Source organism: Lepeophtheirus salmonis, chromosome 6, assembly GCF_016086655.4.
Source record: "Lepeophtheirus salmonis chromosome 6, UVic_Lsal_1.4, whole genome shotgun sequence".
NCBI lineage: Eukaryota > Metazoa > Arthropoda > Copepoda > Siphonostomatoida > Caligidae > Lepeophtheirus > Lepeophtheirus salmonis.
Genome location: NC_052136.2, coordinates 8797721 through 8820396, shown reverse-complemented (window position 1 = coordinate 8820396; position 22676 = coordinate 8797721). Strand labels below are relative to the sequence as shown.

General features: G+C 33.7%; 6 protein-coding genes across 6 annotated transcripts; 3 read left to right on the top strand and 3 right to left on the bottom strand.

Moving 5' to 3' along the window:
* The first annotated feature begins 3059 nt into the window (after positions 1–3059).
* Positions 3060–3874, top strand: ATPsynD (ATP synthase, subunit D). Its single transcript, XM_040714576.2, has 2 exons — positions 3060–3315; positions 3378–3874. The coding sequence occupies exons 1-2, from the start codon at positions 3123–3125 to the stop codon at positions 3707–3709; spliced, it is 525 nt and encodes a 174-aa protein (XP_040570510.1). The 5' UTR covers positions 3060–3122; the 3' UTR covers positions 3710–3874.
* A 586-nt stretch (positions 3875–4460) lies between these two features.
* mof (males absent on the first) lies at positions 4461–7556 on the bottom strand. The gene is made up of 5 exons (XM_040714572.2): positions 6907–7556; positions 6600–6761; positions 6227–6522; positions 5909–6168; positions 4461–5840 (listed from the first exon to the last, which is right to left on the bottom strand). The coding sequence occupies exons 1-5, from the start codon at positions 7033–7035 to the stop codon at positions 5392–5394; spliced, it is 1296 nt and encodes a 431-aa protein (XP_040570506.1). The 5' UTR covers positions 7036–7556; the 3' UTR covers positions 4461–5391.
* A 129-nt stretch (positions 7557–7685) lies between these two features.
* Positions 7686–10211, top strand: RanBPM (Ran-binding protein M). Its single transcript, XM_040714571.2, has 2 exons — positions 7686–7892; positions 8307–10211. The coding sequence occupies exons 1-2, from the start codon at positions 7686–7688 to the stop codon at positions 9531–9533; spliced, it is 1434 nt and encodes a 477-aa protein (XP_040570505.1). The 3' UTR covers positions 9534–10211.
* A 1348-nt stretch (positions 10212–11559) lies between these two features.
* Positions 11560–12873, bottom strand: LOC121119783 (progestin and adipoQ receptor family member 3). The gene is made up of 2 exons (XM_071889088.1): positions 12250–12873; positions 11560–12083 (listed from the first exon to the last, which is right to left on the bottom strand). Exons 1-2 carry the CDS (start codon positions 12806–12808, stop codon positions 11653–11655), a joined length of 990 nt encoding a protein of 329 aa, XP_071745189.1. The 5' UTR covers positions 12809–12873; the 3' UTR covers positions 11560–11652.
* Positions 12874–13731: 858 nt separating this feature from the next.
* LOC121119779 (uncharacterized) lies at positions 13732–16937 on the top strand. The gene is made up of 3 exons (XM_040714570.2): positions 13732–15183; positions 15295–15813; positions 16462–16937. Exons 1-3 carry the CDS (start codon positions 13810–13812, stop codon positions 16621–16623), a joined length of 2055 nt encoding a protein of 684 aa, XP_040570504.1. The 5' UTR covers positions 13732–13809; the 3' UTR covers positions 16624–16937.
* A 146-nt stretch (positions 16938–17083) lies between these two features.
* On the bottom strand, positions 17084–18394 carry Lamp1 (lysosome-associated membrane glycoprotein 1). Its single transcript, XM_040714575.2, has 3 exons — positions 17794–18394; positions 17413–17731; positions 17084–17306 (listed from the first exon to the last, which is right to left on the bottom strand). Exons 1-3 carry the CDS (start codon positions 18126–18128, stop codon positions 17163–17165), a joined length of 798 nt encoding a protein of 265 aa, XP_040570509.1. The 5' UTR covers positions 18129–18394; the 3' UTR covers positions 17084–17162.
* Between the last annotated feature and the right edge of the window lie 4282 nt (positions 18395–22676).

The window sequence follows — 22676 nt, the reverse complement described above, 5'->3', positions numbered from 1 at the left end:
TCCGAGGCAAGTTTAATTTATCCACCGCCGCATCCCTGAGATTCAAGAAACACTACATACTGCAAACTTTTTGAAAAATTTGGTTCGAGAAAACTTCAATCATCTCTTTGATAACCATCAAAAGCTGAGTGGTTTGACTCTTAAAGTCTGAGTCTATTTAGAAAACATCGTAAATTTAATTATTCAATTCTTTCCTATAGTTATTTTTTTGGAAATCAAAATGGAATCATATTAAAATTGCCAGCTCCCTTTCGCGGATGAATTTCAACTTTTTTTTATTTTTGCGTCTATTGTGATTCAACCCACGGTTCAATATCTAAACATAAACTGATTCATATATTAAATAATTACATTAATAGACTTCTGTGTATTTATTAGCTATAAACCCCATAAGAGTTCAAAGGATTAAGCTGATTTTTATCAGATACTCCATTGAACACAAGCTACATTTTTTTGGTTCTAAGCAGAAGGTTGTCTTGGAAGCATCTATATATACAATTCTCCCCCAACTTTGTTGTTTTAAAGAAATATATTTGATATAATAATATTTACCTTATAACATTCGGCACTTGTCTGCAACTTGAAGTGCTTAGCTTGAAAAATGAGTTCACCAGGCCCTAATAAAGATTTTTTGGGAAGGAATTAATAGCAAAACAGAGCTAAATAAATGGTTAGCTCGGATAAAAAATTGTCCAGTCTATAGTATCACTCATTATAGGCTTCTGATGTTTTTGGTCCAATGCGCCAGGGAGTATAGCAGTAAAGCCAATATTTCTGGAAAATAATATATAGTAAATTCTCAAGGTATTACATAAATTTATATACATTTACAGACAAGATCTAGCGCTTGGGGCATAAAAAGTAGATTCAGTGCATTAGTAAATATTATTAAACAAAATAATTAAATCTTTTTTGAAAAAAAAAAAATATAAAAAAATACAATTTTTTGAAACAAAATTTTAAATAATACATTTTTTGGAGAAAAATTTCAAAAATCCATAGTTATTGACAGAAAATTAAATTTTCTAGAAACAAGCAAAAATCCCTTAATTTGGGAGGGGGCTCCAGCCCACCCCCTGCGGACGCCCCTGATATAAGGTTTTTTAATTTCTTTGGGTATATAGAGCGTTTTCATGGGACGTCATCATTGAAAATGTCGGCCATTTAGGTCGCCTACACAACCAACTTTTATAACAATAAAAACCCCTTTTCATTCATATTTAGAATAATAATGAACTAGTAACAAACCACCAATAAATACGACTTCAACCTTATTGTCTTTCCAAAATATACTCATTGTCAGATGTAAATAATACTATCAGCTGGGAAGTTTAAAAAAAACCTGGTCAACCTAACAATTTGAGGAATGTTGGGGAGAAGTGCATTTTAGCTGTCATAACGTTTCATTAAATTAGCTGCGAGCAGCAATGTGAAGAAGGAAATAAACTCAAATCCCACTCCGTCTCTAGCAATGTTATAGGCAGGAATTACAGCAATTTCGATCCTCAATTCTACTCCAAGTCCAACCAAGACTTACACATATAACTCCGCAACAAACCATCAATGGTACTTATCAACTTACACCTACTAGTTATTACTTAATACTTATATGTTCTCTCTTCAAGAATATAAGAATAGCAACAATAGCATTTGAAAATTTAAAAAAAATACATATATTCAGGTAATGCCCACAACAAAAAGCTCTTCTATTATTATATCATTTTCATCTAGGAATAAATCCCTTTCTTACCTAGTTGTACTTTATAGTATTGGTAGTAACTGGAGTAATTAGGCGTCGACTAACAGACAAATTTGCTTTAATAATATAGAAAATAACTCTCCCAAAATAGATTCGGTGTTACTCACTGTGATTCATGAGAACACTTACACGTAGCTACTCAATACCTAGATGTTCTCTTCTCCAGAATCAAAGTATAATAGTAGCAACTTAAGAATTTTGTTTAATATGTGATGAGCCAGGGAGTACTTTAGTCCTTAGAACGCTCATTGGCTGTGCTTTACATAAAAAGGATTGCTGTTAAATCTCATCTAAAGTCATATTCATTATTTTTTATATGTAACGATCTCTGTTTTTCTTTTTTTATCAGCAAAAATGACAGTACAGATTACATGCATATTATACTTTACTTGCTAGATGGCGCTATAGTTACATCAGTGTTACTTTTTAAAGACTTTTTCACGGTAAATACCAAGATTTTTTTTTGTAAAAGAAGAAATGTTAGACTCAATTCAGTAAAATTGTATCAATTGACAAAATACTCATGACGCCATAATTCTCTTAGATTGAATGAAGCAAGGTTGATATTACCCAATAATGTCCGTACACACGTACAAAATTTGTTTTATTATTATAGAAAATGAAGAAATGCCTCATGGGCTTAGAGTTAAAATGTATTTTATCTCTATGCTCATGGACAACTATGATGTGACCTTAAAATGTAAATTGTTGTACAATCTTATTTACAATTTCCATATTGTAAATAAAAATTAACTATCTTGATGGAAAGAATAATTTTTTTTTATCGAATTACTTTACAATTCTCGTCCCTAATCGATCACAAAAAAAGTTGTACAAATCAAATTTCATTTGGGATTTTCAGTACTTATTACTTTGATTGTATTAGAATATCAGTGTTTATCATTCCCATCAAGCAATATTCAAACAGGTATTAAGTCTTCTTTATTATTAAATCCATTTGATGGAGTTTAATCAGGATTAGTTGGAAATTTGTCCATTTTATGTATTGAAAATATCAACTTTAAGCCCCCAAGATGGTGTCTCCATCAACTATGATGCAATTTAGGACGTCAGTGAAAACGCTCTATTAAGATATAATAAAAATGACTTGATTATTCACTAGTTAGTGAATAATTAATCCAATCATAATATACTTTTATGATATATATATTATATATGTAACGACATCTAGCTAGATGTTGGTAATCGTTACTTTTGTTACAATATGACGGATCCCTATAACGTTCTACAATGACGTCATACAAATCGCCTGCTCCTTTCTTCTTTTCTCTTTTACATCACTGCTGCTACTCACTTCTTCAGCTGTTCCGTAGTGAGACATCCACTTATTTATTCCTCAAATATGGCTGCCAGACGGATCTCCTCCACTTCCATCGATTGGGCTGAGTTCGCAAAGAAGATTCCTACTGGTCAAAGGGCTTCTTTTAATGCTCTGAAGAGCAAACAGTATGCCCTTGTTCGTACAATCAATGCTCTCCCCGCCGAACTCCCTCAAATTGAATTTGCCAATTACAGGAATAAGATCGCCGTTGCTGGTAGGTATTTACATAGTAAAGACCCATCACATGGAATTAACACATTCTCAATACACTTTTAGGCATGGTTGACAACTTTGAGAAGCAATGGGGAGCCCTCAAAATCCCCTTCCCTGCAGATAAAATCACTTCTAGCATCGATGCTGAAGCAAATCAAGCCAAGAGCAAGTTTGAGTCTTTAGTGGCTGAGAGTAATGCTCGAAAAGTCAGTATTGAGGCTGAGAAAAAGAACTGGGAGAAAATGATTCCTCTTGAGGAGATGAACCGAGAAGAGGCACTCGAAGCTGTACCCTGGTTGAGCATTGACGTCAATAATCCCACTCATTATCCCCATGATGAAAAGAAGATTGCTACCATCAATTTGGATGCCCACTTTGCCAAGGGAAAAAACTAAATCTAGAATCCTTCACTATCTCTCTCTCACACACACTTTTAGTCTAGATAAAGTAACTCAAACATGTTTTAAGCGATTCATTATACAAACATTTGAAACGATGTAGAAATGAGTTGATAGTTATTTAAATCGTCGAAAAGAATAAATGTTTCTGTTTGTCTAATATATTTTGTAGTTATGTATTATTTGAATACGGATTCTTTAAATCACTATCTTTCACCTTAAAAATTTAGGTATATGTTGCGATTAGCTACACCGGTAAATATGACCGGTTCTCCCCTTAAGCACTTTAGGTTGGAGTAAAGAGTATCGCCCCAACTTTCCTCCTCGTCGTCGAAAGTATTCAAGAAAATTGTCGTCCACAACCATATTATTTTGCTGCCTCTTCTGAGACCTTACACAATGCAAATTGAGCCTCAAGTAGGATAAACCAGGACTTGGGTTTGTCTTGCTAAAACTCTATTATTTTAACTTGGCCTGCAACTGAGGGACTTATACGACTTGCCCGCTTCTATCCATTAGGTCGGAGTCCCCAGTTGTCCAGTTTCAATAAGAACTCTTACTTCTTTAGATCCATAAAACTGACTAACATCATTATTAAACACTAAAGTCCTTAAGGGGAGAACCGGTCATATTTAACAGTGTAATTTAACGCTACATATATAATATATCCCCGAAAGTTTCAATTTCCTCTTCAAAAGTAAATATACTCGAATCCACTGCGACATATATAACATGTAAAATGAACCAGTTAGGAAAAAGTCATTTTTTTTATTGAGTCCATTCCAAGTCCTCAGAAAATAAAAAATACATTTTAAGTTGTATATTTGTAGTGGACAAAAAAAATGAAATAACTTCGGAGTCCAAATCTAATCCCAATTCCTAGTCCCATCTCTGAAATGAAACTTAGTAATATTATGATCAGTCACTCCATAAATAGTTAAGAACAACTATTCATCACGTGTGAACGCGCGATGAGTATACAAATAACGCAGGATCATTGTCAGCATCCACACATAATTAAATTAATCAAATTATGAACTTCAAATATGGATTTTTAATTGTAATTAAAGTTAGTTGTCCATAATAAAGCAACTCAAACCATAAGGAGAATTGCGCAATTTCTTTTCTAACAATTATATATTTTACTTTTTCAATTTCTTAAGTTTTTGTAAGGGTTTCTTTTAAACGCTAAAATTACTCCTAATTAAAAAATCGGAGGAGACAATACCTTGCAGTATGTTACATTAATGTATATAGCTTAGGGGATGCGTAATTAAAAAAAAAGTATTTGAGTCATCTGTAAATTTTTCATAGCATATAATTAATATAAATTAATTGACACTTTGATGTACTCTACAAAGAATATTGAAGAAGAGATAAATTTCCCATGAGCAAAGTTGGATTCTGAGATCTTTCTATGTGTATTTGATATCGATTAAAGGAAAATCTGTTTGGTGTATATCTTATTTGGTCCTTTAGGATAACATAAAGTAAAGGAAGTCCGATATTATTATAATAATAACTTCCATGTACTCTTCTTTTGTAAATAAAAAATGTAGTATGTACATCACGCCTAAACTCAGAACTGTATGCATGCGAGCAATAATCAAGCAAAAATCTTAGTTAAAGATCATATGATTTCAATCATGACAATAGCTGATAGTCAATCCAAAAAAATCTTAATGTCCAGTTTTCTTCACTTTATTAGCCTTTTTAGGAGGTGTCCACTGAAGGCAGGAGGAATCCACAGTTAGGAGTGGTCTCTTATATTCTGAAGATTTTAAATGTTCTTCAACAAGTTTTGGGGTGACACATATCACATGCTGACCCTTCCAGTATTTGACTAAATTGAGAGACTGTAAAGTAGTAATAATATCATGCTGAGTAATTGCCGTCATTGCACTCAAGTCTTTGATACTCAAAGTTCCTCTGAAATCTCTGAGGATTTCTAAAAGTATCCATGACCAATAGGACCTATAGCTTAATTTGCCAAGATCCGATAACGGTTTTTCAGGACTTCCTTGCACTCCTTCAATTTTGGAAAGCTCGTAACTAAATGCAATCAATAGTTTTCCATATCCTTTTCTCTGATGAGGTGGTAGGGTTAGTATACAGGCAACATTGTTTCCTTAAAATATAAAAACACGTCATGTATTTTAAGTGGAAATATATGGTTAAGGGATTATCTTGTCATACCATCAGGAGACTCTTTTTCCTTTGAGAAATAGCCCACGACATGAGCTCCAAAACGATTTATTTCACACAGAATGTAAAATAAAAAGGGCTCCACATCAAAATACAAAGTTTTGTGATCCAAAAATAATTTGGCCAAAAGACATAAGTTCTGACAGTACAATTTGAAGTCCTTGCCATCTGTTTCGAAGATGGATAGGGTTCCTTTACGATAAATTTCTTTGCCAGGAGGTTGCCGATTGAAACATTGAGTTGTATGATACCTAAACAAATAATTTAGAGATGAAACTTGGAATGAATTGAAGCCTTTAAATAGCAAACCTGTAAGTTTTTTCGAATTTCATATACTTTAAGCAGTATTGACATATCCATAATTTTGGCTGTTTTCCATATTCTTCTGGATATGGAGAGAAGTACCATGTATCAATTTCGTATTTTCCGAATTGAATCCGATCAATGTATTTGACTTTAGTCAAAGCTTCATGCTCTTTTTCTAGAGCAGCAGTTGTGGGATCCATTTCCGCATATGTTCTTTGTACGTGATTGATCTCATCGTGTTTTCTTTTTTGATTCCTTGTTATTTTACGCTCGTTGCCCTCTAAAATTTCCTGGTTGATCTATAAATTCAAAATAAAGTTGGATTATCACGGAAGAGTCACTCTTGTCCTCTTTCCCCTCGAATAAATGGCGTTACCTCTGTATCATTGGAACTTCGAATACGACTTCGCGGAACCCACTCATCCAAGCGGCGGTTAAAACCCTCATAATGGACATAGTACTCATTACTACTGATACTATCATTAAACCGCCGCTGTATGACCTCTGCTGGATACCAAGACCCATCGGATCGACGAACCTGGATAAGAAAATTGACATTTGGACATTAGTCATTCCTTCAACTTAAAGGACAATAGCCTTCAATAAGGAGACGTCATGAAAACACGTGACTTGTAGCTTAAAAGCCTCTCCAGTGTCAAACCAACTACGTCACTCAGACTTACATTTAAATTCGCGCCTATTTCTAAAAGTGTCTCCTCAGAATTTTTGAGATTCTCCTTATCCGCTGTTGAAGGCAATGAGTCTCTCTTCTCGGGACCAGGCTTTTCTGACGACACATCCTTGCCCTTCATCTTGGGATCCGACGATTTCTTAATTCTTTCCTTTGTTGTTTGTTATTTGCTGAAAAATAGGAGGAGTAAAGAGGAATTGTTATTCATTCCATCATATAAATAAAAGACTAATATGTCTATTAGAACTAAAGGGGCAAACGAGTTGAGCTGAGATGAGCTGCTACACCGTGATCCAGAGACTTTTAATTATGTAGGAAAAATTTTGTAGTGATACATAGAGTGGAGTTTGAGGAAATCAAATGATAAATATCTCCATTTCTTTTCTCAGTGTATGGTTAAATCCCCATTGGAATATAAAAATGGTTGGAGACCAGATAATTCTAGGATTCTATAGAATGATTTGAGCTAAGCTTAGAAATGAGGTTTTGACAGAAGGCATTTCTTTGGACCAGCTCTATGACTACTAAGCTAGAGCCCTGAATGTGACTAAGTAAAGAAAAGCGCGGACCAAATGCGCCGAGACCTGCTCAGTGATCCAGTGAGGGAAGAGAAAAATCTATGAAAGAAATGATCGAAAAGAGGTGAGTGTGAAAGCAAGAGAGGTGCTCTAGGTAGCGGAGTGTCTTTCTTTTCATTTGAACGTGGATTTCTAGTCTATGTGCGAGGATAGCCGATAGGTTTAGTTTGAGAATTCAAGAGGGAGGACTTCGATGAGTGGTAATGTGAGGAGAATGATGGGCACAAGTCAAGATCCGAGGTTAACGATGGATGAGAGGCTTAAAATCCTTTATCCTATGGTGAACGAGTTTGAAACACCTTTGCCCAGATCATGGTCCACCAAGGATAAATATAACTTCACTGGACTCTCACAAAACAATCTACGAGTTCACTACAAAGGACATGGGAAAAATCACAAGGCATTTCCAAATATTTTCCTCTTCTTATTTTTTTTTTTTTCGTTCAGGGCTCTTGAGCTCTCGAAGTCCTTGTTTCTTTATTCCATTCGTAAATCTCGTAAAAAGGAATCTTTGTTGAAAGGGTTTTGAGGGATGAGGGGGAGGGAGTTGATGAACTACGCATTAAAAAGTCAAATCGTTCTACACAACAAATTACCTTTGACATCCTATTTTTTTTTGTCTTCTTTTGACAGATACATACTTTAATTTATGAGTCTACAAAAATAAGAGGAATCATCAAGAATTAATTATTTTTTGCAATATTATAGATTAAGATATTTTTAAGATTATTTCTATATTTAAAAAATTCAACCCCAAACATTATTAAATTCCTATTTTGATATGATAATAATTAATTACACTGATTTTATTTAGGATGCAAGTTCTGTTCGAGCAACTCACAGTATCCCCGCATCATGTGGCATATATTACTTTGAAGTAAAGATAGTGTCCAAAGGCCGTGATGGTTACATGGGCGTTGGACTTAGTGCACAGGGTGTTAATTTAAATAGACTGCCTGGTTGGGATAAAAATTCCTATGGTTACCATGGAGATGATGGGCATAGTTTTTGTAGTTCAGGAACGGGACAGTCCTACGGTCCAACTTTTACGACTGGAGATGTTATTGGCTGTGGTGTTAATCTTATTGATGGATCTTGTTTTTATACTAAAAACGGCCATCATTTGGGTATTGCCTTTACGGACATTCCATCGAATATGTACCCAACTGTGGGTCTTCAAACACCTGGTGAAGTTGTGGATACGAATTTCGGACAAGAACCTTTTCTTTTTGATATAGAGGGAGAGATGTTTGAGTACCGTAGTCGTATGCATCGAATTATTTCAGATTTTCCTGTTCCTGGTCGCCATGGAGAATGGCAACAAATTTTACAAAAAATGGTGTCTAGTTATTTAGTCCATCACGGATATTGTGCTACAGCGGAATCCTTTGTCCGAGGAACTGGTCAACAGATATCCGAGGACTTATCTAGTGTGAAAAATAGACAGGCAGTAAGAAAATTAGTTCTTGCGGGTAGATTGGGAGAAGCTATACGACTCACGGACAAACTCTATCCTGGTCTCTTAGAGAGCCGTCCTACGCTCAAATTCATCTTAAAAGTAAGACATTTTATTGAAATGGTTGGTGGAATTGATGAAGAATCTACTAGCAATGGAAATAATTCTGCTTCCAACGGCTCGACTGATGACAATAATAAAATGGATGTGGATCCTCCCTCATTAGCTTCAAATCCACATAGATTAGAAAGATTGATTCATTTTGGACGATGCCTTCAAACCATGCTTACTGAGCTAGAAACCACGAATGGAAAGAATGAAGAAAATACAAAAATGCTCCAAGATGCCTTTTCCTTACTTGCCTATGTTGACCCCTGGGAAAGCCCTGTTGGTTGGCAATTGGATTCTTCCCAAAGGGAAAGTATTTGTACGACTCTTAATTCTGCCATTCTAGAATCCAAATCTCTCCCCGGTAAACCCCCTCTGGAAATCAGTCTTGGACACATTAAGAAACTAGTGAAAATCATGGCAGACAATGATCTTGGAACTTGTGCATTCGCGGACGTGGACGACTTTTTAAAATAATGCTGATAATAAATGATCATAATAATAATTCTCTAGCTTTCCAAAAAAAGAAAAAAAAAGAACACTCACATCAGAAAAACGTTATGAAGCTTATTTTTTCCAAGTTCTGTAATGATTTAATTTTTGTTAATATTATTAGTATATATACTACATACATTTATGATTGAAAATGGGGTGTACAGCAGAAAATAGAAAAAGTGTATTGTTTTTGTCTAATATATTTTGTTAATATTGAGATTAATGTTAAATCAAACTTGTTAAAGATTTTTTTTTGTTTAATCATCTACTTACAGATCTAGCTATATTCATAGTTAATAATACGTATGTATATCCAATGACATGCATATTGAAAAAGATGGACAAATTAATTAATTATCAAAAAGTACTTTTAAACCAAAACAAATATAACACTTACTTAGTATATTATAATTATATCCTTGTTAAGAAAATTACATTGTGATATTATGTATATACATACACATGAAGACATAATTCTGTCAATTTCGGCTTAACTGTTATAATATGAATCAGAGCGATTTGTAACTCTTAGAGATTGTTTCTTTTGCAATTCGTCATTTCTTTTTTTCCTATTTCAACTTCGCTCAAGAAATCATCAACATGAGTCTTTTTTTTTATATATAATCATATAAGAATATATTCATTCCTTGTACATAGTTATTACTTTTCTCCTTTTGTGCATTATTGAATTCAATTTTATAATAAGATGGTGGTCACAATAAATAATACTGATTCTTTGGATTTTCATTGAAAAATCATACACAACACAGTATAAAACATTTGATCATAGAGTTATTAACATACATATGTAGTATATAGGGACCCATGTATAAAAGGGTGTCCTGGTGAATGAACTTTTCCCTCTTTTGTTCGTCAGCGTCGGCGACATATTCCTTATCCAAGGGAGTAAATAGTATATATTATAATCAATATGACATAGTCATCTGTAAGGAAAATAAGATTCAATTTCTATTGTCCACTCATGTATTGATTACTTTGATCAATTACTGATCGTGAAGGGATCTCATAAAGAATAATAGTGATAGCTGATAAATAAAGCAGGTCCCTTATCAGGTGGGAGATAAAACAGATTGAATATTAAATAATATGTTGATGGGAGGAGGGAGTGTGCAGCAGGGGACGGAGCTGGGAGAATATATATTTAGTAGTATTATCAGATAAAAATATGGCCAATCATCATGTTATTTAAATCGATGATTTTGATGATAAAAAAGAAAAGAGTGTTTCTTTAACGAAATGCTCTCTGGATCAATGCATGTTAATTAAACTCGTTTTGTTAACATATTATTATGTTGTAAATATCCCCTGTGCTTAATCAATACATGCAATTCGACTTAAATTATGTACACCTGACTGTATTCATCCTGACTAAATAATACATGCAGTGAGAAAAAGTTATGGAAAGAAATGACAACATATTACATAAGTATGTCGTAAGTACTTCATAATACATATAAATCGATTATTTTCATAATGCTATTCAAAAATAGACCAATTCGAAAATATGTACCCTTTAAAAATGTTAGCAAGCAGATTACGTGGCAGGCGTTCATTATAAAATAAAACTTTAATTCTCTTTGTGTGACAGTGAGTAACTAAAGAAAGCTCAATATATTATATGCTCCTGCCACGGGAGGAAGGGGAACACACATTTTCTAATGATAATGTGAGATCTACAACATGTACAATAAAATGCAGCACCACCATGGACACACAGAATAGCTGGGCTACCTTACATAGATTGAAAGAAACAACGCCATATCCTAATAAGATAAAGACCAACATTATATGTACATAGGTTTTTAATTCTTTTTGTGTTAGCCTCTTTTATTGATAAAAGAAAGAAATACATATAGCAGGATTATTTGAGGTATATAACTGACTGTATAGTATACTGAACACTCTACATACACATCGATATTATTTATAAATAATAATCCACCACAATAAGGTCAATCCATTAGAGACTCATGGAAATGATCAAAACTTTCTTATAGATTAAATTTTAATAAAACGACTGACAATAAGATACATTCAAAGTTAGAGACAGGTAAAGATCGTGACAATTGACAAATGTGCATTACGATAAATGATGATGAAAAGGCCATATCTCAAGAAGACTGAGATCCTCGTTTTGAACACTAGAGCATCCGTTCTTATTTCTGAGTATTCTGAAATTGAAACCCGTGTTATGCCAAAATAACAGAGCCAAAAAGATAAAAGCGTGCCACCATTGATGTGAATGTCCAATGATGTCTACTATACCCGGTGGTAGACACCTTTCAGGCATTTTAGACACATAAAAGAAAAGGGCTAGGCCACATATACCATACATGAGGAAAATTCGAGGAAGTAAGGCATATACCATCATGTCATTTATTCCTTTCAAATAGGCCCAATGAATTGTCGGTAAGAATCCGTAGAGTGCCCACAATGTAAATAATCCTATCCTGAATAGAATGAATAAAAAGATGACGGCAACTACTACATAGGATTGCTGTGGATAATTAATTAATTAATCCAAGAGATTTGAACTGACTTATAAAAACAGTGGAGGAAAAAATAATATTTGCTTCAACACTCAAGGTATTACGCAAGATCATTTTTATCCACAATGTCAATAACTCAACAAAAAAAAAATAGAATTTGATAAACAATTGTACTAGTCGTTGCCGTCAGTCAACATTCCTATAAAAGGCATATTCGTCTTGCGTAATTTTTGGCCATAGTTGAGCAGCACTTGCGATGATAAATATGCCACCAACAGTGGTTAAGTAGAAATTTCTCCAAAAGAGGTCACAATAAAAAGCGTAGTAAATCCCAGAGAGATACGTAGAAAGAAGGCACAGAGAAATCCCGAGCAAGTCCAGAGATAGACAGTTTTGAGAAACAGATTTTGAATGACAAGAGAATACATGAAAAAGAGCTGAGAGTATCATTGTTGCTTGATATGACACAATGATCCCCACAAGGATCATCCAATCCCCAAAGTGCACATTTGGGTCTGGGAACAGAATTTCCCGAACAAAAAGTCCAACAAAAATAAAGAATCCAAATAAGTGAGTCCAAATGTTGAGGGTTTCATTGTGAAAGGCAAATATACTCTTGAGGCAGTCAGTCCAATCAAGATTCCCTCTGTAGCCGGTGCGAATATAGGGATTGCTTCGATTGTACTCCTCCACCTCATCAATCTTATAAAGGCGATAGGAGGGTATCAAACGAATCACACTCAACATATTAATGGAGCAAGAATGATGAGAGGAAATTTTTCATTAGAATTTGAAACTTGTTCCGCTCCTGCTTTGAAAAAGAATATACTTTTATCAAGAATAAAGCAGAAGCGTTGACCTTCGTTCGTTCGTTCGTTTCTTTATATTTATAATTTGTTATTTTATTCGTACGTACATGTTTCCATTTTTAGCAAATTTAATATTATTTATGTTACTTATGTACGTAATACTACACATGTTGTAGATTTAACACATATAAGAGATAAGAAAGCCTCATTATCAGAGGTTGAAGAGGCCCTTTCATTGTTTCATGTAGCAAAAGGACTGTTGAGGTTCTTTAAAAACAGTGTTTCCTTCTTCACTGGCTATGTACGTACTTTTTGAAGGAGCTAGCCAGTGGCTTTCCCTCCCTGCTCCCTTACTTCAATCTTCCTCCTCACTCTCCTATTTCTCCTAAAGCATTTCGTGTAGATACGCATACCAGAATGGCATATCGCAACGCGGTATTCGCATAACATGTAGAGTTTTATAATGACAATTCTGAGGGGGACCTTTCTAATTTTATAGCAGAATGTACATATACCATAGCATACTGTATGTATATATATATACATGTTTTCTGCAGCTGTTATGCGTTTTAAGTGATGAAAAGAGAAGAAATAAACATATATCAGCAATAAACCTGTGCTCTGCTTTCTATTTTTTCTTTTAGAAGACCTCTTTTGCTCAAGAAAAAGAGCGCTCTCCTTGGTCCCTCAAAGCAGGGAAACCAAAGCGCGTATGGAAAAGCTTATCGATTTTCCCCCTTCCTTCAACCGTTGTAGAAGGGAGGGGGAAACCGTTCCTTATTGGTATAGGCAGCTAGATTTTGAAAAGCCCCCTGTCTTTTCCCTTTTCTATTGAAAACTTGGTAAAATATATGTATAACAATACAATTTATTATTCAGTCCCTTTTTCGAAAGGTAGATGATAAGAGTTCATCAAACTCATCATCACCAATCATAACAATGGCAGACGACTCCTCCTCATACCCTTGTTCCATTTGCAAAACTCAATTCGAAAATCCAAAAGACCTAGGGACACACATTCTCAAACAGCACTGCATTGATGGGTCAACGGAGTCATTTAAAAATGAAGAATCAGATGAGGAAATGGAAGAAGAAGACCCAATGCTCATTATGGAAGACGACGATGATGTTGATAAATCCAATAATGAATGGGCAGAATCTCTCAATAATCATAGATTCAACAACATAGTCAAAGATCTCCCTCGATCACCAACCACTGATGAGAGTAACCAACAATTTATGATTCATCGAATGTCTGACTACACTACACGCTACATATGTCTCATTTGCTGTAAAGCCTATACAAGTCGATACAACATACGAATGCATATGAATCTACATTTGGGTAGAAATGTTCATTCCTGCAAATTTTGTGGACGATTTTTCGCTCACAAACATGTATACGAGTCACATCTTCGAACACACACAGGGGAAAAACCTTTTCCTTGCAATAGGTGTGGTAGGCCATTCAGCGATCGAAGCAATTGCTCAGCACACCAGAAAAAATGCCGTTCTTTCAAAACCTCTACTATTAAACTCTTACTCAACAACAATAACGACTTGTTAAATAACAACAACAACACTGCTAGTCCAGATCTTCAAATATCTTTACCAACTGAGCCTCTACCCCTGCATGAAATTAGTGATCAGATTAAAGAATTTAAAACAAATGAAATTTACACTGAAAATGCGGAAGAAGATATTATTTCCTCAGAGTCAGAGTCTGAAAGTTCATTCGGACCACAAATTATCTCAGTGGAAACCTGTAATGAGGATGACTTCTCTGTTGAGGATTTAGAGGAAATTCAAATAGAGCCAGACATTATTGATTATGAAGAGTTCACCAATAACAACAATACTCCTATCTCTAATATTAATAGAACTTCTCTATCAGAACCCCAACAGACACCTGATAAGCAGTTAATAATATCAAAGGAAGAACATTCAAAAACAGAGTATCCTAAAGAATATTCCAAATCTCTAGCCCAAAAACCCACTCCTCCTCGTCATTTTGTATCCGCAATAACTATTTACACCTGCAGCTTCTGCTCAGCCAAGTTTAAGCAGCAGGAATATTTATTCAACCATTTATCGGACCATGTGAACATTCCAAAGTCTGTACAAAAAGAAGATTATCAAAAAGGATATTTCGTTTTTTACTTCACTTCACGACTCAAGGCCATGTGCCTCTTTTGTGGTAAAATATTTGCATCTGAAAGTCAAGTTAAAATACATATTAACATCCACTACGATGAAAATATCTATAATTGTCGCTTTTGTGAAAAGGTATTCTCGGATTTTAAAAACTTTGAGGTAAGATGAATATGGAATAAGTTATAACTTATTCCATATACCGACGTAACACCTGTCATCATAAACATAACATTATATATCGCATTCCTTTTCTTTTCTTCTTGTTTTTAGTTGCACATCAAAACGCACAGTGAAGAGTTTAAATATAGCTGCAGATATTGCGAAAATGCATTTATGAGTCGTATGGTACTAGTTCAGCATATTAAGACCTGTTCTGCTAACGAGGATTTATTTAAAACCTCAGAATCTCCTAAAGAGGAAGATGAAATACGCTCATTGCCCACACTTAAACCTCTTTCAACACAATCAGTTAAATCCGAATATACCAACAATGAGTTTGAAGACTCTTCTGAAGAAATGAACTTTAGTGATGATTACATTCCAGATAATAACTCCAATAACGTCATTAATAAGTCTGCAATTCAGCCTCCACCAACGGAGGAAGAGAAGAATGTAGGCTACTGCTTAAGACAGCTCGAAAATGGACAAACGAGATTCATTTGTGTCAGATGTGGCAAGCATTACACTACAAATTACAACATGAGACAACATATTAATATCCACACCGGGAAAGGGCTTCACACATGCCGTTTTTGCAAACGGAGCTTCACTCATAAACATGTTTGGGAGGTATGTTATTTTAATAGTGTTTATATTAGGGAAGTTTGTTTTCCAACTTGTTGGAATTTCGATTACGGCTAGTTTAGAAAAGATGTCATATGTTAAATTTCATTGTTCAACTTTAGGCTGCACATCTCGGTCATTTTTGGAAAAAACCCAAAAATTATTTATTTAGTCAATGAAGCATTATTTGTTATTTTGTATGAAATACTTTTTATCAACATTTTTCTAGCCTATCAAAAAATATTGTATAAATTTTGATGATCCACGTATAGTACGTACCTTCTTTCAAAATCATTATGTCCTTACCATGTTCTCTTTCTTTGCTCCATTTTTTCCCTTACAGAAAAAAACAACTATTCATATTTTTTATAGAATAAAAAAATGTCTATCAAGATGATTTTATGCAAAATAAGGAATAATGCTTTATTTTAATATCTATTGACTTGATAAATAATGTGTCCCTTTTCCAAACTTTTCCAATGATGTACAAACATACAGATGGCATCATAGAGCAATGAAAAGCTGCATAACTTATTTCCTTATATCCACATGACCCCCCCCGAGTCTCAGTATCGAAATAAAAACTGCCCTAATGTATTTACATAGATAGATTACAAACTAACTTTTAACATCCATTATTGTTTATTTAAATAGACTCATGAACGTATTCATACGGGAGAACGTCCATTCAAATGCCAGCATTGTCCTAAAGATTTCGCCGATAGAAGTAATTATAATAGTCACAGAAAATTATGCGCTTTAACAAAGCAAAGAATAGTCACAGGAAATAGTCCACAATATCCTAACACAGATTAGTCCCTTGAAAAAATAGTACCTAGTCAATGATCTTTATACTCAATCTAGTCGATCAATTTGTAACCTTATATACTCATTTCTAAGTCATTTATATATATTTTTAATAAAAATTACTTTTTCATGTTCTTATTTTTATATATATAAAAAATTATTTATTCTAAATTTATTTTATGTTATTCAAAACACACTAAGATGATGATGATTTTCTAAATACACATTCCATAAAGATATAAATAATAAAAATTTGGTGTAATGATTCTCTTTTTGGTATGTAATGTGTATGTACACAATTGAATATATACAATTTGTTTTAATATTGACTTATTCTTAATGTTATTAAAACACAGTTGAACCTGATTTTATCACTAAATAATAATAATTAATAGTAGTAGCAATTATGAAGGAATGAATTATAAATAGAAAAATAGAAGTACAGTAAATATAATAATATTAGCCTTCCTCAAGCGTAGAAAATATTCTTTATTATCCTAATATTAAGATGGATGTATGTACTTAGTCTCTGACAGAATGTAATATAATTAAACACTCAAATATCCTGATCGAGGTGTTCGTCGTCCAATTACATAAGCAACAAGTACGAACACAATAAGGAATGCCAAAACACATCCCACAATGATGGGCACGACGTCATTGACTCGATTCTCAATACAATTATATGGACTCTAAAAAGAAGAGAGACAGAGAGGATATATGAGCAACATGAAATGATACATATATGTAGGACCATCATAAGTAATGTACACATCAATCTAGTATATAATTAATTACCTGAAACTTTCCGTGCGTCCCGTTTGGATGTCTAAAGGCATCAAATTTAATTCCCACAACAGCCAAAGTGGTATTTTTCAATGTAAAGAACCTCGAAGATGTACTGACTTTATAGTGGGATACCAAAGTAACGTTTCCGGGATCCAAGCACACGTAGCTCCTATTCAGGGGCGTTGGTAATATATTGGAGTGTTGCTCTGAGGACATGGTGATATATGATGTGACAGTGACATTCTGAGTCTCGTTCCCGACTTTTTTTGTCTCATTCCATTTCCCAACGTTGAACACTCCATAGATCTCTCCTATGCCATAAGACTTCCTGTAAGAAAGGAAAATTGATATCAAAAACATGTAAAAGGTAAAATGAAAATGTAGTATTACGTGTCGTTATTGCGATGAAACTCCACAGTGATGTTATGATTAAGGGAAGTTCCATTCACGTTCGTCCATTTCCACGAGAGAGCAATGACTTGTGTTTGATTTCCGCAGTTGGAATACTCCTGGACGACTAAGGCATTGCTTGGGATATCTACAGTGAGACTCGTGTTCACTGTTGGCTTAAGAGTAAAGACAGAAGAATTGAATTGGAGGATGATACAGTCTTCTACAACCCATGAATGATTCTTTCCCGCTGATCCAGCCGATGTCACCTCAAGCGCAGAACATCCCAAAGTAAGGACTCCGAAAAGTAAAAGAACCAAAGGATTCAACGACATATCTCCAGATACAAATGAATTAATTGAAGGGGGAGTTACAATTTAGAGTTTATAATAATATGACACACTATCAAGTGAACACACACACAATTTCACACAAACCTTATCGACTCTTTCAACCGACCTTACTTCATATAATAAACAAAATTATGAATATAATTGAAGAAAATAATACTTATAAGTTTAGACTTATACTGTACAAGTGAATGACAGTAGAAATTGCCTACACTCCTACAGTTCTCATTCACAAACAGCTACTAGCTAGTATATAATAACAGCAGAGTTCTCTGTTTTCAAATAATTCCTGCGACATCTATAGTATTTTTGGGATAACTACTTAAACAAAGACGGAATTCTCTACCTCAGATACCATGATTGCTACAAATTTAGAGGCTACATACACAATCGGGCGATTCATGAGGGATTGTAATTTAGTAGGAGTTTTAAAAACATCTCGAAATCCACTACTAAATTCAACGTACAAAATCTCTCTTTCACTCTCCAATAAAGCTTACAATATTTATATCATTATATGCAATTTGAGCAATAGGTAAATAGATATGACGTTATTTTGTATTATTGTGTATCAAAGGTATGCAACATTTATCAGTCATTTCAAATGGCTCATTTTGAAGGTGTGAAATGTGGATTGTTATTGTTGCTGTCAAAGGAATTCAAATCATGGAAAGTATATATTTTTTTGTACTTAAAAATTGAGTACAATCTACATTCTAATACGTTGTTATTAATTATTATCAAGCCGCTCTGAATATTTTAAATAATAATTTGTGGAGTTCAATAGATCAATCTATAATACTTAATTAATAATAATGAGAAAGTCCATTACAAATTCACTTACATGAAACAGTCTATTTTTATTATGTAAGATGAAAATAATTTGTAACATGATTATAACATTACTCATTCGTCCATGTACTTAGTAATACAAAGGTACAAAGTAGGTAATATTTAATAAATATCTACGTTACTACCTATATATTAATAATATAGTTATAAAACACCACAGGCATGGTAAAGGTTGAGAGATTTATGAAACAAAATTATTTACGTTTATTTGGATTTTACATAATTTATCATGATTCACGTTATGGCGGGTTCATGCATGTCCTTTCTTTTTTTTAAGTATATCAATATAATGCTTATTCTGACACATATTACTATCATTCTCTCTATATAAAGCTCTCCCTTGTTTTTTCTAACACCCAAATATGTGAGCCATGATAATCCATACTCATCGTGTAAGCTAAGCCAGCATAATATATCTTTGCTTGTTACTTTTCCACAATCTAATAAATAGGTTGTATAAAAAGACGGATAACTTATAAAATCCAATTTTGTACCCATCATAGTTAGAACTTGTGAAGATCCAAAGTATTAATTAACCAATAAACTCCTTCATTGGGGAGAAATATATTCATGAATATCAAAATGAAATACTAAAATAGGTTTTTATGTCTTACAGATTAATTAATCAAAGGTGGGAAAAAGTATTTATACTGCAAGACCAAGCTAGACTTTGGTCACAATTCCAAGTCCTTGAATCTTTTTATCGAGTCCTCGGATTTATTTAAAACTAATTTAAGATATTTCAAGTGTATGGGATCTATGAGTATATTGTTAATGTTTTTCTTGAGTTAAATATAAATTAGCTTTCGAGTCCAAGTCGAGTTGCGAGTATTTGATAGTGAGATCAAGTCGAGTCGTAAAGGCTTCAAAATATGAACTCAAGTCCAAGTTGAGTTCAAATTTGTTTCTAATTGTGCGGGGTAAAAAGTTGGATTTTCTACGTTACCCATTTTTTCTAATACTCGTTATTGGAAGTTTTAATATATCTCTTCAAAAATATGTTAAGAATGATATGCATCTGTCAGTATTTTGAAACTATCCAGTACATATATCCCATTGATATTACTTCGATAAGATTTGAAATGATTCTGTTTGAATTTCATAATGCTGAAATAAAGATATATTTTCAAAAATTAGTTATACTCAACATATTTAAGTATTTCATTTTGATATTCATGACTACTTCACCGTTTTTAAGGAGTTACCAGAAAATCCCTTCTCAGACATTTATTATCAATCATGTACTCATGTTCTTCAAAAATCAATATTTAAATTAATTATATAAAATAACCTAATAAAACTCATTGTTTTGCCAATTTTTTGTCATGATATTATGTAGAAATGTTTATTGAAGATTATATGTCATGTATAGGTCGAAACAATCCTCCTAAGAGTCTATTTTAGTTGAAACATGATCTTATTTTTGTATTATAATTAGATGATTTGGCGGAGATACGCATTATGCTACGTGATTTATAAATATATGCAAGCACTTCTCGATAGTCCTTGATATATATAGGGTCAAAGGACTATGATGTACTGAATAATAAAATAAATGGTACGAATTGTCAGGGGCGTCCACAGGTAGGGCTGCAGCCCCTCCCCAAAATCAATGAATTTTTGGAAAATTATTGATGTGGAGCAAACTTTTTAATTTATTAACTCATCCATATGTTTAAATCATCTGAATCATCAACTCAATTTGTCAATTATATTATTCTTCGTCCATGAGGCTACCCTCAGCAATCGGGGCTTAAATCATTGATGTTAGGAAAATCATCATTCAAGATTACCATACTTAAACTAAAAAAGAAGGATCTTCAGGAACGAACATAAGAAACTAATGAATCCACACTCGGGATATTAGAGAAGAAAAAGAACGAAAATTTAAAAAAGGAAGAAAACGTAATAAGCAATTATCTCGTAACAAATTTCAAAACTTTTAACCCTCCAAAATGTCGGATTGTGGCATTTATTCTACAAGATATCGGCGAAAAATTGACAATGAATTTTATTACTATGCCAATGTAGAAGAATTTTGCTAGGAAATGATTTCTATTGGTCAAAGAAAGATATAATGTAATGCAGTTTAAAATGTATCGACTATTTTAATTTCGTGTTGGTCCAATTCAACCTCGTGATAGACCCACTCGAAGGTTCTTACACCAGATTAGAAAATGACATCCAAAGAAAATCATTTCGACTACAAATCTAGGCTTTAATTATTTTTGATGCAAATTTATTTAGATATTATGTTATTTCCTGGGTTCTGCTCCTCTCTTAAAGGGGGTGGGGAGCTTTTGGTAGCTCTAGGCTTTAGTCATTCTGTAGTTTTAATATGATTTAATGAACTTATATATATATATACAACCTGGTAGATCTTCTTCTTGAGGATCTACGAAAGAGAATAAAAGTAGATTCTTACCAACATCCCAGAGAGTACAACGTTATTTACTTACCCTTAACAAGCTCGCCATAAATCCTCGGGGTTACTCTCCATCTTTTATGATCACATGCAAATGTTCAATCCAGTTGCGTTCATATACGAAGTGTAGTAAAAAGATAACTTCACTCCTCATGAATTAAATATTAGTGCCAACATCTTAGGAAAAGAAAATTCACTCTTCAGTTTTCCAAGTCCAAAAAAAAAAAACAATAAAAAATGTGCAAGCTAAAAAATGCACCCTATATTTATTACTACTCCAAAGCTTTTGCATCTGATTTTTGGGATGTAACCCCTCCGGTCTATATCTATATCTTTTATTTGGGTCAGATGTCATGGTGGGTTCGCTGTAATCTTTCCTTCCTTCTAGATTATAACCTTACTATTGGTATTGATTTTTACAATAAAGAGGAAGTAACCGAGGTGAAATGATACGAAAGAAATCAAAGTCAGCACGTGGTTTTATAAAACTAAATGCTTTTTACTTGCCTAGTTCTACTTGCACTCGAGTTTTTCCAACATAGCCTGGGATAAAAGATGTATTAGTTTGAGAAAAAGTAATTTCGTATTTTTCACTTTATTTCAATGCTTAATAAGAAGTGTTAGAATCATTCGATTTAAGCCAAGTATGCCATGTTCTATTTAATAACATGTTCTCTACGAGAATACAACTTCATAATGCCTTTCTCGTAGAAGTACTTCCAGGCAGTCAATCCTAGCTTCCTCACGGCCTGGGCCACTTCTTTGGCTTTCGACCACGATCTTTGTCGCTTGACTTTGACAATCCACTTCAGAAATGGATCAATTTTGTTTCGATTCAGCAGTGATTCGCAGATAGAAATTCAGTCCATGATTTTTTTTTTTTGCATCAGCTCGTGTGACACCCAAACATCGTGTTTCTTTTTCTATTCCGCCTTCTGGAATTGGTTCAAAACGGTTGTATGATCAATGTTCAGCTCCTAGTCGATGCTACAACTGCTAAAATGACTGTCTATCTCGATATGTTTCATGATTTTATAGACTTTTTCGGGCTCACTCCTGCAAGTGCGTTGTACACCATTCATCTCTACTACAAAAGAACGAAATCGCTGGAACCAGTGTTGTGCAACACGAACCGAAAGAGTATCGGTCCCATATACATTGGAAATTTTCTTGGTCGATTTCTGTGTATTTTCCCTTTTCAGATAGTAAGAATGTAAAATATGACAAATTTCTGCCTTTGAGACCTCCATACTCGA